This window comes from Zingiber officinale, chromosome 3A (assembly GCF_018446385.1).
Source record: "Zingiber officinale cultivar Zhangliang chromosome 3A, Zo_v1.1, whole genome shotgun sequence".
In the NCBI taxonomy this organism is placed as follows: Eukaryota; Viridiplantae; Streptophyta; class Magnoliopsida; order Zingiberales; family Zingiberaceae; genus Zingiber; species Zingiber officinale.
This window is the reverse complement of record NC_055990.1, coordinates 150,158,802-150,176,958: the sequence shown is the minus strand read 5'-3', so window position 1 is coordinate 150,176,958 and position 18,157 is coordinate 150,158,802. Positions and strand designations below refer to the sequence as shown.

At 40.4% G+C, this 18,157-nt stretch overlaps 2 protein-coding genes across 2 annotated transcripts; one reads left to right on the top strand and one right to left on the bottom strand.

The window, feature by feature from the left end:
• Positions 1-509: 509 nt before the first annotated feature.
• On the bottom strand, positions 510-1,572 carry LOC122050771 (KH domain-containing protein At1g09660/At1g09670-like). Its single transcript, XM_042611650.1, has 4 exons — positions 1,462-1,572; positions 1,270-1,386; positions 749-892; positions 510-641 (listed from the first exon to the last, which is right to left on the bottom strand). The coding sequence occupies exons 1-4, from the start codon at positions 1,570-1,572 to the stop codon at positions 510-512; spliced, it is 504 nt and encodes a 167-aa protein (XP_042467584.1).
• Positions 1,573-15,162: 13,590 nt separating this feature from the next.
• Positions 15,163-17,865, top strand: LOC122052792. The gene is made up of 3 exons (XM_042614498.1): positions 15,163-16,227; positions 16,737-17,288; positions 17,366-17,865. The coding sequence occupies exons 1-3, from the start codon at positions 15,319-15,321 to the stop codon at positions 17,474-17,476; spliced, it is 1,572 nt and encodes a 523-aa protein (XP_042470432.1). The 5' UTR covers positions 15,163-15,318; the 3' UTR covers positions 17,477-17,865.
• The last annotated feature ends 292 nt before the right edge of the window (positions 17,866-18,157 follow it).

The window sequence follows — 18,157 nt, the reverse complement described above, 5'->3', positions numbered from 1 at the left end:
TCGTTAAGTGATACTACACCGGTTAATAACTGATTCGAACACCAGTGTCGTTAAGTGATACTACACCGGTTTTAACCCGATGTCTAAAATGGCAGACCTTTTACATCGCCTTCATAGACATCGGTCGAAAATGTAATAGACACCGGTGGAAAACCGATGTCTATGAGGGTTTTTGTTGTAGTGTTTTAGAGAACTTTTAATAACGCTACTGCCAGTTACAACGATTTTTGGGGCTACGACAACGGTTTTTAACCATTGTCTTTGATGGCGATAGACAACAATAATAACGATTTTAAACCGTTGTCTTTTAAACTATTGTCTTTTAATACCAATATATCATATTTCCATATAAATATATAATAAAAGCTCATAATCACAAAATAAGGAATATTTTCCATATCAATGTCATTCAAAATGTTACTTATACAAGAATTATAATTATAAAAGAAGAAACATGTCTCATATTCAAATAAAATTTATCCCAATACAAATAAATAAATAAACTCTATTTACAACTGTTTCCTGTGGGCCAACTCCCTGAACATTTGTGGGCTCATTTGTGGACTCTCTTCCCTGAACGTGTCGTTGAGTATGGCTAACTCCCTGAGCTGTTGCTTCTTGTAGTAGTCCATTGACTCGTCCTGCAAGATTTGGAGTTTGAATAATGACTATGTTTTGATAATAACGTTCGCGTCGACATCTTGTAGAACAACGTGGAGGATGAAACCCAGGTGAAATTTTTTGTTACCACATGCTTCAGAAGATCTTCAAGGGTGGCAACAGCTTGGTTTAAGCGAGCATCAATTATGTCTGGTGTAAATTCTGCCTCCAATAGTATGTGTAGTGGTTTGTTTAAGTGTTCATATCCAAGTTTATCCCGTAAGCTTTCTTCCTGTTCAAAAAAAGGGGGAAAACTTGAGTATTAAGACAAGAAATAATGCACCTTAGCTTTTGAGTTGATAATAACAATCCATTAGGACATATTACAGGATGCTAATATCGAAAATTACATAGATTCTAAAATGCACGATTAACTTAATGTCGGTGTAACTTGTGCAAAGAACAACATACTCTAGCAGAAACAAGAGAAGAGAAACCCATATCACATTTTAAAACATGGATTATTTTGCCTTCAAACATAAGGACAAAGATCTATTTTTTATGTAGGTATGCCTTGAAAAGTTAATAGTCAGGATAATACATCAAGGTTTGAGAGATTGGAATATACTCATTTTTTATTAAGATAAATATTACATGATATCCACATACCATTATTGAATCCTTCACTGAACCTCGACCTCGTATATAAACCCTGCATTGAGTTGAAGCTTCAACTCTTTTTAAGGAGTTCCCACGTGGTCCCAGTAAACGACCAACAAAGTTGTACTGAAACGCATGAAACCAGTAGTTTAATACATGTTGAGAGATTAACTAGTTGAAGCTAAGAAAACACAAACATACACTTGGATACTTGTCAACAGGAATGTCTAGTCTCACAACTTTCTTTACAAGACTTTTAGCAAGTCCAAGAGTTCCACCCCAACCTGGACTTGATGCTCGGAGGACCCCCATTCTATGGAGGTATTCATTTTCCTGAAAACAAATTAAGCAGTGGTGAGATCATCCCAAAATGGAAACTAAGAATAGTTAAGCAATAATCAAATTTCTAGAAGTAAACTTATAACACGGATTAGAGCAACTCCTCGAATTGAAAAACATCAAGATATAAGTTTATAAGAAATCTTGTAATAAGTTTTCAGGAATCATATAAACGGATCCAACAACAAATTGATATTTATAAATATGCCAAATGGAACATATTTGTACTTCCTAACAATAAACACAGGAAACAGTGTAGTAAATCAATTCAAAAATTGATGTAAGATTTAGGCATAAACTTGAGGCTTTAAGGTGGCCAAACACTTAAATGTGTTTGATTACAACCAGTGAATCATATCCAGTCAACTTAAACAAACTAATCCAACATATTTTGTCACCTCGAGCCAGTCTTGAGTTGTAACAACCTGACAAACCAAATATAATCAAGATAGTAAGGATACATAGAGCAAGAAATGAAGATTGACAAAATTACTTACAACTACGATAGAAGGGCTAGAATCTTCCCTAGGATGAGGATGTCTTACGTCAGCACTAAATATTATAGTTGGTCGGTTGCTAACAAGAGGAATGCGCTTTGACAATGCATCGACAAGAACTGTTCCCTTCCTCCAACCTATGAATCAAGCGTTAGTAACACAAAATAGAACAAGAAAATAAGATCCACCTTCCACGTACTCACCTTTCCATTGATCTAGAGGCCAACATTGGCAAGGTACTATTTACTTATCCTAAAAACATGCTTTGTCAAACAACATTGTGAAACTAAACCAAGGCCAGTCTCACATATCTGCTTTTGATCACCTGTAATAACTATGGTATATAATAATAAAGCGAACAAGGAAAGAGAAAAAATTAAAGCTAAAAGTTTTAGCCAATTGATATTTGTCAATAAGCAAAAATATCAAGTTGTGTCGAACAAGATCAAGTGCAAGAAAGACATCATACCATAAAGAAAACCATCATTATCAGGCAATATTACAGTGAGCAAATCAAGCTCCTTTCCCTGAGGTTGGATCATGTCTACTAACAAGATTATCTATTTTTGTCACAAAAAAAAATCAAGGACAACACCCAAAATATGCTTTTTTATACTTCTCATGCTATAAAATCAGATGATATTAGCACTTCCATAACAAGATTATCTATTTCGCCATTGCATTGCTAATATTCACTTCTACAAGCTTTCACAAATAGATAGGAGTAAAAAATAATAGTTTTGGCATAAAAAATTGTCAACGAATAATACTCATTTAAATATTTTTTAATTAATCACAAGTAGATATATGTGTGTATATATAATATAGAAACCTTTACGACTTCCCACGTAGGCTTCTTTTTCCCTTTCCTTGTTCGAATTGACCAATTTCAAGCTCCTTCGTACAACAAGATTTAACATATGAGTAATAAATTAAATGCTTAATTAAAAAAAATATGTATTCACATATTCACTATATATTTTCAGTCCTCATGACGATTGCGATGATTAAGTGAATCAAACAAATAAACTGCCTCCACATAAGGGTCGATGACAGTCAAAATACAATGACAACTATGCACAAAACAAATAGTTAATGCATAAATTTTGTAAAATTGTTGAAAAAATCTATTAAAAATGAGTCATGTAAACTACAACAATAGACATGCATACCATTATTACTTCCCATGTAGCATGTTTTTTTCCTTTTCTTTTCCTTGTTTGGATTAAAAAAATCTTATGCTCCTTTGTACATCAATAAGAGTAGACATATGCGAGTTTTATTGACTAAAATAAAAACTTAATAAAATTAAAATATGTACTCACATATCCACTACGTATTTCCAATATTGGAGAAGAGACATCCTTTAACTAGTATAAAAAAACCTACACACCATATGTGCCAACTATTAGTTTAATAACTTCTTGGTCCATGTAAATATGTCACAAAAGCTTAGAACTTAGTTCTAGGGGGTATGTAATAGTTCAGAGTGTTTGTTTGCACAAAGCAGACATATTCCCATGATAGAATTGTCAATGAGTATGAAACTGTAAGTTAAAGAGACCCATTTCCTCTACCAAAAGAAAGAAAGAAAGAATAAACAACAGCATGTGTTAATCAAACAATTCCCTTGCCTCATGGTAGTATTTCATCATCATAATGATACAACGGTTTATCACAATATTCTTCTCCAATTGACAAACATAACACCTGACAAGAATTATTATTGGATCAAAAAATTATATAATAAACATCAGAAAAGTGTTTTAAATGACTTGAATCTTATTCTCTTAGTCCTTTCTACCATTTTACCATTGATACATGTCCATGTTCATACGAGGTTGAAAAATACTAGCATGTCAATGAGTAGACAATCAGTCTTACGTAAACAAGTAGCCAAGATGGTTCCCACAAAAATGAAAAACCATTAGGTAGTGGCTATGTGTAGTATCAGAAACTCAAAGGCAGAGAAGTTGAACAAATTGTGGTCCTAGTAGTGACCTGCAAGAAAGAAGCCTCTAGTGCAAGACAATCCCTCTTACTGAATCAGAAATAATCACTCTTTCCGATAATTTCTGTTCTAGGAACTGAAGTGGCAAGCTCTGTAAAACAAGATAAACAAGCTCTTTTATATATTTTGTAACTCTAAACTCCAAATCATCTTGCCCAACCACTCTCCATATATATGGTTGGTTAAAGCAGACTGCTTTCACTTTATTTATCCAGATTTTAACTGGGTTATATCTCATATTTTTATTCATGGCATGCTTCACAAGTGCATTCTTGAACTCTTGTCGAGAAGGAAAAATCTGTCCAATATAGAATTCATCCTCATCTCTTGCCTCTTCAATAGGCCTTTGTAGCAATTGAGAATTCAATATATATGGATCATTAGTAATTGTGAACTCCTCCTCTAAGTCACTGTACTGCTCTGAGGGAAATTCATCTTTTGAATCTATATATCATCAGCTAAGAACTCTTGTACATCTATATTGTATTGCAATTCCTCTGAAATCCAGATATGATGCTCTTCCTCCTCACTCCAAGTAGAATTAAAGTATTCTACAAGTGTTGTTCCAGGATTTTGAACCTCATCTTCTATGTGACTTCCTTTTTCATTTAAATCAAAGGCCAAATTTCTTGTGTTTCTATTTGTATTAGCCACACCAGTATTCTCAAAAGTAGACTGAGTATTAACTCTAGATAGTTATACTATATTAGCTCCATGTTCTACAATAGAATTTGTATCAAGAGTATTCCATATTTCAGCGAGAATTTTTTCAGCAATATAATCATCCCTGAAAAATTAATTCCAAACTAAGTTAGCAAAGTTATAATGTAAGAATCAGCGGTGTTAAAATTTAAAAAGCAATCAACACTAGAGCATGTGTACATACTAGATTTTCATATTGATTAGTGGATTTTGTTCAAAACACACTGCTAGACCAAGGGTATTTGTATTTGAGCAAAATAAAAATCAATATGAAGGGTTGAGCGAGGAGAATGTAGATATGATATCAAACCTTGTTTCTAACCACTGTTAATTAAGGTGTTGTATCTGTTGGGACCGAAATGTAGCTAGAAGGGGGGGGGGGGTGAATAGCTCATTGCGATCGTCATGCTCGTCGTTGCTCGCTTCTTGGGATGATGTACAGCAGAAATACAAGAAACACAAACAACAACACTAACTCTAGGGATTTACTTGGTATCCACTTCAAGAAGAGATGACTAGTTCAAGGATCCACACACTCACACACCCTCCACTATAAAAACACTCCTTCTCGGTAACTACCAAAGGCGGAGAAGCCTTACAACCTCACAATACAAAAATGAGAAAGAAAGAAACAAAATACAAATGAATCTTATAAGATTACAATGAAAACCCTAGCTTCTTCTTCTTCTTGTTGCAACTCACCTCTTGACTTGGATGAGCCTCCAAGAACCTTTAAGAACTAGCGGTGAGGAAGAAAAGATCGCTGTGGAGAGCTGCTGTGATCGCCCGTGGAGAAGAATCGAAGAGATCCGCAGAAAAACGCTCGCTAACGGCTTTATCCGCGCCAACGGTCGAATCCCAATCGATTGGATTGCTCCCAATCGATTGGGGAGACTTTGGATCGATCAATTGATCGATCTAGAGCGCCTCTGTGCTCTTGAAAAACACTTGAATCGATTGCCCACTCGATTCAACATGGCTCGCGCGATTTCCAAAGCTATCACGTGATTTTCTAGCTTCCCTATCGATTGCCCGATCGATTGGAGGTTTCAATCGATCAACGGATCGATTCAAAAGCTCACTGTTCCCTAAAAAATTCTCCCAATCGATTGGAAAAGTTTTAATTGATTACCCAATCGATTTAGCCCATTTCTGCATGAATTCACGTCAACCAATCGATTGACCAATCGTTTGAACCCCCCAATCAATTGGTCAATCGATTGGAAAGTAGAAAACTGGATAGAGCTTGAAATTAGCTTCGTTTTGCATCCAAGATCACCTCATTCCGATAACTGAGTCAAAAGTTATGGCTTTCAGAAGTTTACTACATCTGAACTTCCTAGTTTCATGCCAACTCCCTATTGGACTTACGACCGCTAAGAGTTTGGTTAACTTTTGACTCATCTAGACATTTTCTTCTCGCGCCAAGTGTCCGATCAACCTTGACCCACTTGGACTTACCATCTCATGCCAAGTGTCCAGTCCTCCATGACCCACTTGAACTTCCTTCCACCAGATGTTCGGTCATCCTTGACCCATCTGGATTTCCTCTTGCCAAGTATCCAGTCAATCCTTTGACCTACTTGGACTTCCAAACACCAGGTGTCCGGTCAACCTTAACCCACCTAGATTTCCATATGCCTGACTTCACTCACCAGGTCTTTCAATCTGCCTAGCTTCACTCACTAGGACTTCCCATTTGTCTAGCTTCACTCACCAAGACTTTCACCTGACTTCACTCATCAGGATTTTTCTTTTGCCTAGCTTCACTTACTAGGTCTTTCACCTGGCTTCACTCATCAGGATTTTCCTTCTGACTAGCTTCACTTACTAGGTCTTTCACCTGGCTTCACTCACCAGGATTTCTCAGTCAAATATCCAATCAATCTTGACCTACTTGACTCTTCTTCACATCTACCTGGTCAACCTTGACCAGAGGGAAATTGTACCACCAATCTTCCCAAATGAACGATTGCACCTGCAATCTCTATTTACTATCAGTTTCCATGTATTGTCAAACATCGAAACACAAACATCAAGACTTGAGCTTGAGCCAACTCAAGCTTAGTCAACCTGGTCAACCTTGACCCTAGGAAATATTGCACCAATAGTATCATGTCATTTAGCATAGAGGAGTGAAGCTGTTGGATTTCAATCACCTGCTCCATGTGGAGTTTAACTTAATAAGCTCAACAAAACCTAATTTTTTAGATCAGAACTGACGTTTTAAACTCAAATTACAAGCCTATATGTTATTCATGTAATAATTCATTATACAGTTCTTATATCAGGATTAAAAAGGGTCTAATATGACACTATATCAGGATCAACTTAGGCCTGATATGCTCCCATATTAGGACTAGCATGGGCCTGATATATTTCCATATCAGGCTTACCTTGGGCTTGATATGTTTCCATATCAGGCCCACTTTAGGCCTGATATGTTTCCATCAGGCCCACATTCTGGCTGAAATGTATCGTAAGATTTGATTACCTTTGGAGAGATCTAAATAAACAATATACGACACCGTTGGAGTCCTTGAAGCATGAAAAAGCAACAGGAATTAATTTAGGTGCAATCTGACCTCTCTAGGTCCATTAGTAGATTTTGACCAAAATCCACTTATGGACCTAGAGAGGTCAGATTTCACCAAAATATCAATCAATGGGAAGGGTTGAATGAGGAGAAGGTAGATATGGTGTCAAACCTAGATTCTAAACATTGTCAATGAAGTTCTTGTTGTTGGAGCAATTCCAATAGTCCGTGCGACCATGTGTTTTGGTATTTGGACAAAGGGTTTAAGTTAGGTTCACCCTTGTATTTGATATGTGTATTTAAGTTGTGCAGGTTTACAGGATACACATGTGACTCAGGTTGATGGCTTCGAGTCCGGTGAATGATGGAGCATCCGAGGGACCGTGGACAAGGCAGCGAGGACAAGGGTCGAGGGAAGCGACTTCGAGGCATACACAAAGGATGACATTGGGACGAGCCGCGGGCTTGAATGCATCCGAGGGACGAGAGCCAAAGGAAGTAAGCTTGAAGGCAAGAGGTCAATGCTACAAAGAAGCATCAAGTGAGTCATAAGGGTGAGGGTACGAGTGCACGAGAGATTGTACTCGGAGTAAAATCCTAGTTTTAGGGTTTTACTGTAGCGTTACTGTAGCAGTACTGTAGCGCTACTATAGCAGTCGACTGCATGTTTTAGCAGTCGACTGGTGCAGTCGACCGCGCAGTCGACTGGGTGTGAACAGAATAGTTCTGTTCGTTCAGTCAGTGTGGATCAGTTGACTGCATGTTTTAACAGTCGACTGTACCAGTCGATTGCAAGTTTTAGCAGTCAACTGGTATCGAGCCTTTGGGATGTAACGGTCGAATTTCCACAGAGGGCAGTCGACTGCATGTTTTGGCAGTCGACTAGTAGGCGGGGTTTTCAACCCGCGACCTATATAACCAAAGTTTGGGAGCTTGGTTATAGTTGATGAAATAGAGGTGGTTAATCTCTATTAGTAGTCTACCTGTGCCCTAGCTTGTAAAGAGTCCTTGGTGAGAGTTGTGGTGAGGTTTCTCCACCCACAAGGAGCTACGTAAGCTAGCCGGAGATCTTTCGGGGAGTAATCCACCGACGGATAGGGATCGTCCACCTCAAGGGCACGCCGTGGAGTAGGAGCTTTATCTCCGAACCATGTAAATGATCGTGTAGCTTGGTTTGCATTCTTTCTTGTCTTTAGTTTCATTTCATTTAGCTTGTTTGTTTTGTATATTTCATTGCGCATACTAACAAGTGTAGGAAGATCAATCAATTTAGGGGTGCCGTCTATCCAACCCCCCTTCAAGCCGGTCGACCGACACCCTACAAGTGGTATCAGAGCGAGGACGCTCTTCGTTGGACTAACCGCCAAGGAAGCACAAGATGACTGGCTTGATAGAACCGTCAAAGTTTGAAGGCGGAGGCTTATGGGACTTCATATATTGGATGATGAAGATGGAGATCTTCTTCAACACGGACTGGGACATCATGATGGTGGTCCAAGAGCCGTTCGAAGTTCTGAAGGACAAGAAGAGAAAGAGACTCTGACCGCGTCATTGGATGGAGGAGCAAACCTCACGGTTAAAGGCAAATTCAAAGGTAATATCGATTTTAATTGATATTTTACCTAATGACATGATGAGTCATGTAGGTGAATATGAGAACGCCCATGATTTGTGGAGCAAGATAAATAAGGTTCCATGGGAAGAACCTTTGTCTACACAAGAGGAGGAAAAATCCGAAGAAACAGATGAAGAAGCTACAAGTAGAGAAGGATCAATCGAATGTGGAGACCAATTCAACATCAAAAGAAGAAGAGGAAGTGAATTTAGTCACATTTGAGGAAAAGGAAGAAGAAAGGTCATCCACAAGTGTGGATGAGGAAGATATAGCATCTACATCCTCAAAGGTTGAAGAAGAATCCAAGACAAGTGAAGAAGAAGAAGAAGAAATCTTGGAAGAAGTCAACCTAGTGAGCACCTCCACCGAAGCAAAGTCAAAAGATCACATTGTGTGCTTCAGATGCAATGAAAGGGGACACTACAAAAGTAGATGTCCAATGGGTAAGAAGATAACTCCTAAACCCACTCAAATTATTTTAGATACTAATTTGGGTTGTAGGAATGATGGTGCCAAAAAGAAGAAGGAGAAGAAGCACATTAGATGTTTCACTTGTGGTGAAATAGGGCACTACCACACCAAATGCCCAAGGAAGAGAGTGTTGGGGATCGGTGGCCGGCTAGAAGGGGGGTTGGATAGCTAGGTCACCCTCAACTTCTTTTCTTCTCTACAAAAGATTAGTGCACACACGGAAATACAACTAACTAATGAAAACAATAAAGAAAGAATACCAAATCGCAAACAAGCTCAATGTAACGTGGTTCGGAGATTCCTTGCTCCTACTCCACGGTGTGTCCTTGAGGTGGACGAGCCCTTGATCCTTTGGTGGATCAATCCCCGACAATCTCCGGCTAGAGCTTTCTCCTTCCGGTGGAGCAAACCTCTCACAAAGGATCTCTTCCTCTTTACAATGATGAACTTAGGTTTAGGAGGAAGAGAGTAGGCTTTGAAGCTTTGGGCAATGACAAAGAGTTATTCAACAAGCATGAGTAACCTCCTTCAAGTCCCAAAGCTTCCCTTAAATAAAAGGAGAGAGTTGATCATCATATCAACTCATCTCTGCACCAGTCGACTGCATGTTTTAGCAGTCAACTGGTGTTGCCGTTGGAGGTAGCCAATGGCTACTTCGCAGCACAACAGTATGCCAATGGTCATTTACTAGTCGACTGCTAAAACATGCAGTTGACTGGTGCAGTCGACTGCTAAAACTTGCAGTCGACTGATCCACACTGATCGAACGAACAGAACCATTCTGTTCGCACCTAGTCGACTGCGCAGTCGACTGCTACAGTTACGCTACAGTACTGCTACAGAAAATCCTAAAACTAAGATTTTACTCCGAGTATAATCTCTCGTACCCTCACCCTTACGACTCATTTGACGCTTCCTTTGCAGCTTCAACAGAGCCTTCAAGCATACTTTCTTTGGCTCTCGTCCCTCGGATGCATTCAAGCCCCCGGCTCGTCCCCAATGCCATCCTTCGTGTATGCCTCGAAGTCGCTTCCCTCGGCCCTTGTCCTCGCTGCCTTGTCCACGATCCCTCGGATGCTTCATCCTTCACCGGACTTGAAGTCATCAACCTAAGTCGCATGTGTATCCTGCAAACCTGCATAACTCAAATACACATATCAAATACAAGGATGAACCTAACTTAAACTCTTTGACACACATATCAAAACTATGATCGTACCGATCAAAACCTAGGTCGATTGCACCAATAGAGAGAGCTCAAAAAGTTGGGGCATTTAAGGATGTGGGAAAGAAGTGGAGGAAGAATGGAGGCTCATGTCAAGGGGGAGCTCCAAAGGTAAAGGGTAAGGTAAACCCTAATTTAAATTTGAAGTCAAATTTAAATTCCTCCATGCATGCTAGAAATAATTGCTACTATTTACCCATGCAAAATTTTGATTTCAAATATCATGATAGAAGTAGGGTTAATGTAGATCAAAACCCTAAAGTATCCATTCATGATAACTCTAGAAATGGTAGACCTAAGGAGACTCAAGGCATTAATCCCAAGAAGGGGAGACATATGCCTAGAAAAATAGGTAGGTCTAGGAATGCCCATGGTGGACATGTTGACTCTAGGTTTAGGAATCTAGAAAGGGAAAATCATGCCTTAAGGGAAAAGCTTGATAAGTTAGAACAATTCCTTAAGAGATTCAATGTCGGATCTAAGGCATTAAGTATGATGTTGGGTAGCCAAAGACCCAACAATGATAGATCGGGCTTGGGATACCGATCTAGTCCCCCCAAGGCCAAGGAGAGATCATATGCTAGGGTGGCAAATGATCATGACAAGGGAGAGTTCTCCAAGGCTAAGGGAAAGTCATATGCTAGGGTTGCATATAACTATAGCAAGGAGAAGTCAATAAATGGCAAAAGAAAGTCATTTAAAAGTAAGGTTAAATTAACCAAGGATAAGGTGCCCAAGGTTAAAAAGGTTAGGTTTGTTAGCCAAGTGTCATCGGAGATGCACCGATCTGACTTAACAATTGTGGATGAGTCACCTAGGGAGGTGGCTAAGGTTAAGAGCTCTAGGGGGAGCTCAAAGAGTCATGTTGGGACCCATGGCCAATGGATCTCAAGTGGGTTTTACTTGGGAGTCTAGGTTTGGTCATGGAATGTGCCAAGTGGTTTGGAGACTGACTTGAATCTCAAACCTAGGGAATTGGCACACATGGGTTGTGTTTCATGCTTGGAAATATGACATTGGGGTCATATAGCATGATAATTGATTTTGAATGTATAGATGTCATATAAATCAATGCTAGGGTTGCATTGTGGGTTAGTATGGGCAAATACATCAAGAGGAAACCAAAACTAGGACTTTAGGTCAAGGTTCAATTGAACCATTTAGCTAGTTTTGGATTTTGTGTCAAACTTGGGATTGGTGATAGATATATTTTTGTATATATTTTTTCCAAGTAGAATTGATAAAATAGACCTCTCCACAAAATTTGAGAATTTTTGGAGGTCTGTGGAATTTCTGGCGCATTTCTGAAGTTAGCCAGAAAAGGTTGATTTTTTCATGAATAGTGTACCAGTCGACTGGTAACAGTATTTTTGAGCACAGAATGCCTCTGTAAGCTTGTTTTCATGGGGGCAGTCAACTGGTACTTCTTGCAGTCGACTGATACCAGTCTGAAAGTGTTTTCAGCATTGGATTTTGACCGGGTCAGCTCGTATAGATGTATGAGATCCATGGGGGATAAATACATGAGTTTAGGATCAATTAGATGATTAATTTTCAAAAATTGGGATATTGTTTGAAAGCTTTTTGGATGTTAGGCAAAGGGGGAGAAGTAAGGTTTAGTTGGGAAAACCTTAGTGCCTTTGCGTAGGGGGAGCCTTGGGATAGGTTCTTAAAAATCCCTATGGGAAAATTCCTAGCTCAATGGGGAGCATAGATGCAGGGGGAGCCTTGGCATAGGTTCCAATGCATGATGCATTGTTTCGGTGTTGTAAGTCCAAGTGTGTAGCCTTGGCATCGTAAGTCCATTCGGCGTTGTAAGTCCAAGTGTGTAGGCTTGACATCGTAAGTCCATTCGGCGGTATAAGTCCAAGTGTGTAGTCTTGGCAACGTGAGTCCATTTGTTTTAGCATATTTATCTGCTATTGTTTTCCCTAACTTAAACGTATTGCCAAAACATCAAAAAGGGGGAGATTGTTGGAGCAATCCCAATGGTTCGTGCGACCATGTGTTTTGGTGTTTGGGCAAAGGGTTTAAGTTAGGTTCATCCTTGTATTTGATATGTGTATTTGAGTTGTGCAGGTTTACAGGATACACATGTGACTCAGGTTGATGGCTTCGGGTCCGGTGAAGGATGGAGCATCCGAGGGACCGTGGACAAGGCAGCGAGGACAAGGGTCGAGGGAAGCGACTTCGAGGCATACGCGAAGGATGACATTAGGACAAGCCACGGGCTTGAATGCATCCGAGGGACGAGAGCCAAAGGAAGTAGGCTTGAAGGAAAGAGGTCAAGCTGCAAAGAAGCATCAAGTGAGTCATAAAGGTCAGGGTACGAGTGCACAAGAGATTGTACTCGGAGTAAAATCCTAGTTTTAGAGTTTTACTATAACGTTACTGTAGCAGTACTGTAACGTTACTATAGCAGTCGACTGGGTGCAAACAGAATGGTTCTGTTCGTTCGGTCAGTGTGGATCAGTCGACTGCATGTTTTAGCAGTCGACTGCACCAATCGACTGTAAGTTTTAGCAGTCGACTGGTATCGAGCCGTTGTGATGTAACAGTTGAATTACCACAGAGGGCAGTCGACTGCATGTTTTGGCAGTCGACTGGTAGGCGGAGTTTTCAACCCGCGACCTATATAACCAAACTATATAACCAAAGCTTGGGAGCTTGGTTATAGTTGACGAAATAGAGGTGGTTAATCTTTATTAGTAGTCTACCGGTGCCCTAGCTTGTAAAGAGTCCTTGGTGAGAGTTGTGGTGAGGTTTCTCCACCCACAAGGAGCTACGTGAGCTAGCCGGAGGTCTTCCGGGGAGTAATCCACCGACGGATAGGGATCGTCCACCTCAAGGGCACGCCGTGGAGTAGGAGCTTTATCTCCAAACCACGTAAATGATCGTGTAGCTTGGTTTGCATTCTTTCTTGTCTTTAGTTTCATTTCCTTTAGCTTGTTTGTTTTGTATATTCCATTGTGCATACTAACAAGTATAGGAAGATCAATCGATTTGGGGGCGCCGTCTATCCAACCCCCCTTCAAGCCGGCCGACCGACACCCTACACTTGTGTCGTGCAATTTGGCACGGAACAATGCACTTGTTGGAATTCAATAAACAACACACACTTTCGAGTTTTAACTTAGAGTTTAAACTTAATTTACAACCCTATTTGTTATTCAGGAGATAATTCAACTATACAATTCTCACATCAAGATTAAAAAGGGCCTGATATGGTCCAATATCAGGCCCGCATTCTGGTTGAATTCTATCGTAACATTATATCAGCTCCGGAGAGATCTAAATCAACAATAGATGACATCGATGGAGTCCTTGATGCATCAGAAAGCTACAGGAATTGATTTGGGTGCAATTTGACTTCTCTAGCCTAATGGACCTAGGGGTTTTGGATATCAACAAAATTACAATTTATATAGGAAGGGTTGAGCGAGGTCAAGGTAGATATGATGTCAAACCTTGGATTTGATTAAAGAATAATATCCTAGTCTTTCTTGATGTTACAGACCAATTTGTAGCAAATATTATACGTAAATAACTAAACCAAATCTCTCTTCTTCTACCAAATGTAGTCTTGCTTGAAATTTGACCTTCCACGCCGATTTTCTTCAAAGCAGTAATCCTTCGAAGTAGCACTCTTTAATGTCTTACGACCAAACCCAAGCTCTCTACTTACTCGATTACAATCCGTCGCATAAATGCAAGAAGAGATATAACAAAGCAGGAAGAGGTTCGTGTTAAAGTTATAAATATAAGAATACGAAGAGGAAATGGAGAGATAAGGTGAGACCTATGATGAGGTGACGTGCATCCGAATCGTACAAATAACTTTTGATTTAAATATCTTAAATTGTGGCTCGGATGCATTGGAAAACGACGTCCGGAGAAAGGAGATTTAATAGGTTGGCGGACCTGTGGTAGTACAGATGGTGGACGCATGATATCTCTGGTGTAATGGTCAAGGATCGATTTTCAAGAACTAATGACCTGAGGTTTATTTCACCATGTATTTGACATCTGTGTACTTGTATATACCACCTTTTATATTCATGAGGTCGGTACTAGGGAGACCGTTAATATAATGAATTTATATTTTTAAAGAAGTTGGTGTATGGAATAAAAGAGAATGACAGTATTTTAAATCTTTTTAGTTATTTTAAAACTAAGATGTTTATTTTAATAAATAAAAAAATTTGACCGTTCCTTGGCTAAAATGCCGAAATATATAAATGGTTTGATTTTGGATTTTATCGCAAATTAACCCGGTGATAAACGATGCACCCACCATCATCGTCAATTTGACGGTTCGAACGTGATCCGGCTGTCCGGCTGGACGCCACGCGTTGCAATTTTTAAATTTCGAGGCAATTAATCAGGCAATAAGAAATTTCACACTTTTCTTTACCCATTGCGCTCATCTCAAATTTCTCCCTGGCGCTGAGTGGTGCTCGCTGCGTCTACTTGGTAAGCCAAGCCATCGAGGATATATTGCATTTGAACACCTGTCACCTCTCCTCCGAACGCACCCTTCTCCTCCTCTTTTGGTGTGCTTCGTTGTCCCAATCCCTGTTTAATTTTCAAGCTTCTCCTCTTCTCTTTCCTAAAATATAACCCTTTCTCTACGTCGACAAATGACCGTTGCCGCCGCCGCCGATGACCTCGACGATGACGGCGACGATGGCCGCCCTCCCTTGTTCCTCCGTATCCAACCGCCCGTGCCTTCCCCGCACCCACCGCCGCGGTGGTCGCGCCGCCTCGTCCGCCGCCGCCATACTCGCCCTCCTATTCGCCACTTCCGCCTGGCTCTCCATCGTCTTCTCTTCTCCCTCTCACCGTCTCCACTGGCCGCATATTCGATCCTCCGCATCTACTTTCTCTCCCTCCTCCCCTCTGCCTGCCCCCTCATCCCGCAACCGAGACGAAGGGAATGACGAAGAAGGGGATCTCGCCCCTCTCTCCCTCCGCCACCTCGTATTTGGAATCGGCGGGTCAGCCAATCTCTGGCCGCGACGCCGCGAGTTCGTCCGCCTTTGGTGGCGCCCCAGAGCCATGCGCGGCCACGTCTGGCTAGATGACTCTGCGCCCCGACTGCCCCCAAATTCCTCCTTTTCTCGATCTCTGCCTCCTGTCCTCGTCTCGGAAGACATCTCCCGCTTCCGATATACCAACCCTACCGGCCACCCTTCTGGCCTCCGCATTGCCCGCATCCTTGTCGAGTCCTTCCGGCTTGGCCATCACGGGGCTCGGTGGTTCGTTCTCGTGGACGACGACACTATCCTCTGCACAGATAATCTCGTCACGGTTCTCTCCAAGTACGATTGGACAGAGATGGTGTACGTTGGGGGGCCTTCAGAGAGTCACTCAGCGAACACCTACTTTAGCCATGCAATGGCGTTCGGTGGCGGGGGAATTGCCATCAGCTATCCTCTTGCCGAAGCTCTTTCCAGGATGTTGGACGATTGCATTGAGAGGTACCCGAGGCTCTATGGCAGCGACGACCGATTGCACGCCTGCATCTCTGAGCTTGGAGTCCCGCTGAGCCGTGAGTATGGTTTCCACCAGGTGTGTTATGTGTTTTCTTTCCCTATCTAAGGCGTACTGCATCACTTTCTGGCTTAGCTCCCTGTATTACTATGGATTTTCACATGGTCAAGATATATACTAATTAGTTAGAACACACTGTTTGTTGATTGTTTTTGTAATGATTAAATGTGTTGCATTTAACCATTTGTTTCTAACAACCTTTTTCACTTCCGATAAACAGCATGGGTAGCAAAATTAATATCGTTCAACTTTCATTTTACTTCCTCCATTCGAAAGAAACAACCTTCTATTTTTCCATGTTATTAGTCTTATTCTACCGTTCATCTTCCTCACTGGAGTTTATTTTGTCCGCTAACCTCTTGCTATTTCTATATATCAAGTAGTCTACATATCAGCACATTTTATTCTAATAGACCGACTGATCTCTGTTGCCTAAACATAATTCAGGAGCTCTTTATTTAATTATCCAAAAAGATTCCCTATTGTTGGTCGTTTAATTCTGAATTCCCTTTTCTTTGTTGCCTCAGTGGGATATCAGAGGAAATGCGCTTGGTCTTTTGGCTGCACACCCACTTTCTCCTTTCATCTCAATACATCATGTTGAAGCTGTTGATCCCCTCTATCCTGGCTTGAGCTCTCTTGGAAGCCTGAAGCTCTTTACCAAGGCTATGAAAGCCTATTCTATGAGTTTCTTGCAACGATCAATTTGTTATGACAGGGGGGAAAAGTTGACATTTGCAGTCTCATTGGGTTATGTTGTCCAAGTGTTTCCAACCATTGTCCCTCCAAGAGAGCTGGAACGTTCTGAACGGACGTATGTTGCTTGGAACAGAAATAGTAATAGGATGGATTTTGATTTCGACACAAGGGATCCATACAGATCTGTCTGCAAGAAACCTATTATGTTTTTCTTGAACAATATTGGAAAGAATGAAAATACAACTCTAGGATCATATAGACGAGCTAAGGGAAGAGATTATCTCAAAAGAAAAGTATTCTGCTTTCCTCTATCTCCTCCTTTGCCTGACGTGACTGAAATTCTAGTTGTTAGCACTCCATTGAACAACAAGTGGCAGTTGGTTTGTTCTCTACTTAAAATGCCTTTTTCTTGGGTTTAAACTGATGTTTCTTACAATTGAACTTTGTTTCCTTTCAGGTACCTAGGAGATTATGCAGTAAGCTAGGTCAAGAACATAATGGGACTCTCAGTGTTGTAGTTGGGCAGTGTGAACGAGGAGCATATGGGTCCGCTGCAAATTCCTTGTGAGGGGGTTAACCTTGTACATCATGACTGAATAGGATGGCTTGAGATATGGCGGTTATTGTAAGTGAAAGGTTTTATTTTTACATGCTTCGAGTTTATTTTCCCCTCTTGGAGCTGCCTATAGATAAATGGAGCAGTCTTTTGCATTTTGGAAAGGATTAACATTAGGGATTTAGTTAGTCTATGTTATGATTTATAGCATCTGTTAGTGGAGCTCTATTATCTATCAGCTTAAATTCCGATACATTCTTTGGCTACTAATATCAGAAGGTATTTGATTTTGATCTGATCTCAATTCAATGAACAACTTATCTGCTGTTTGTATGCTTATGCAGTTACAGTGATGATTGATTTTGTAACCTTAATTCAATCAACTCATTTTATGTCAACAATTGCATTGGATTTTTAGTCCTTTTCTGGCTCCATAAATGTGTTGTATACGCTTGAGTCCTTTCAGGGCTCATAAATATTATCATTTACATGATGTTTCAAACTACAGGTGAGATATTATTCCGCGTTTGAGCATGACTGACGTAAGTTAAGCTTTGATCTCTGTGAACGGTAAGGATTTGGACTTGCTAAGTCTCAGTAATTCATGCATTGAATTTGTGCTTTCCATTAAATTACGCCTCTGATTTCTCATCTTATCTCCTAAGTAGAATGATAGTTGGCTTGAGTTTGTGG

Coding starts and splice junctions, on each gene's coding strand:
- LOC122050771 (XM_042611650.1), bottom strand. CDS start 1,572: ATGGGGGTCCTCCGAGCATCAAGTCCAGGTTGGGGTGGAACTCTTGGA. Junction 893..1,269: donor CAGTGAAGGATTCAATAATG/GTATGTGGATAT, acceptor TTTTTTGAACAG/GAAGAAAGCTTACGGGATAA. Junction 642..748: donor AAGATCTTCTGAAGCATGTG/GTAACAAAAAAT, acceptor CAAATCTTGCAG/GACGAGTCAATGGACTACTA.
- LOC122052792 (XM_042614498.1), top strand. CDS start 15,319: ATGACCTCGACGATGACGGCGACGATGGCCGCCCTCCCTTGTTCCTCC. Junction 16,228..16,736: donor GTGAGTATGGTTTCCACCAG/GTGTGTTATGTG, acceptor TTGTTGCCTCAG/TGGGATATCAGAGGAAATGC. Junction 17,289..17,365: donor TGAACAACAAGTGGCAGTTG/GTTTGTTCTCTA, acceptor GTTTCCTTTCAG/GTACCTAGGAGATTATGCAG.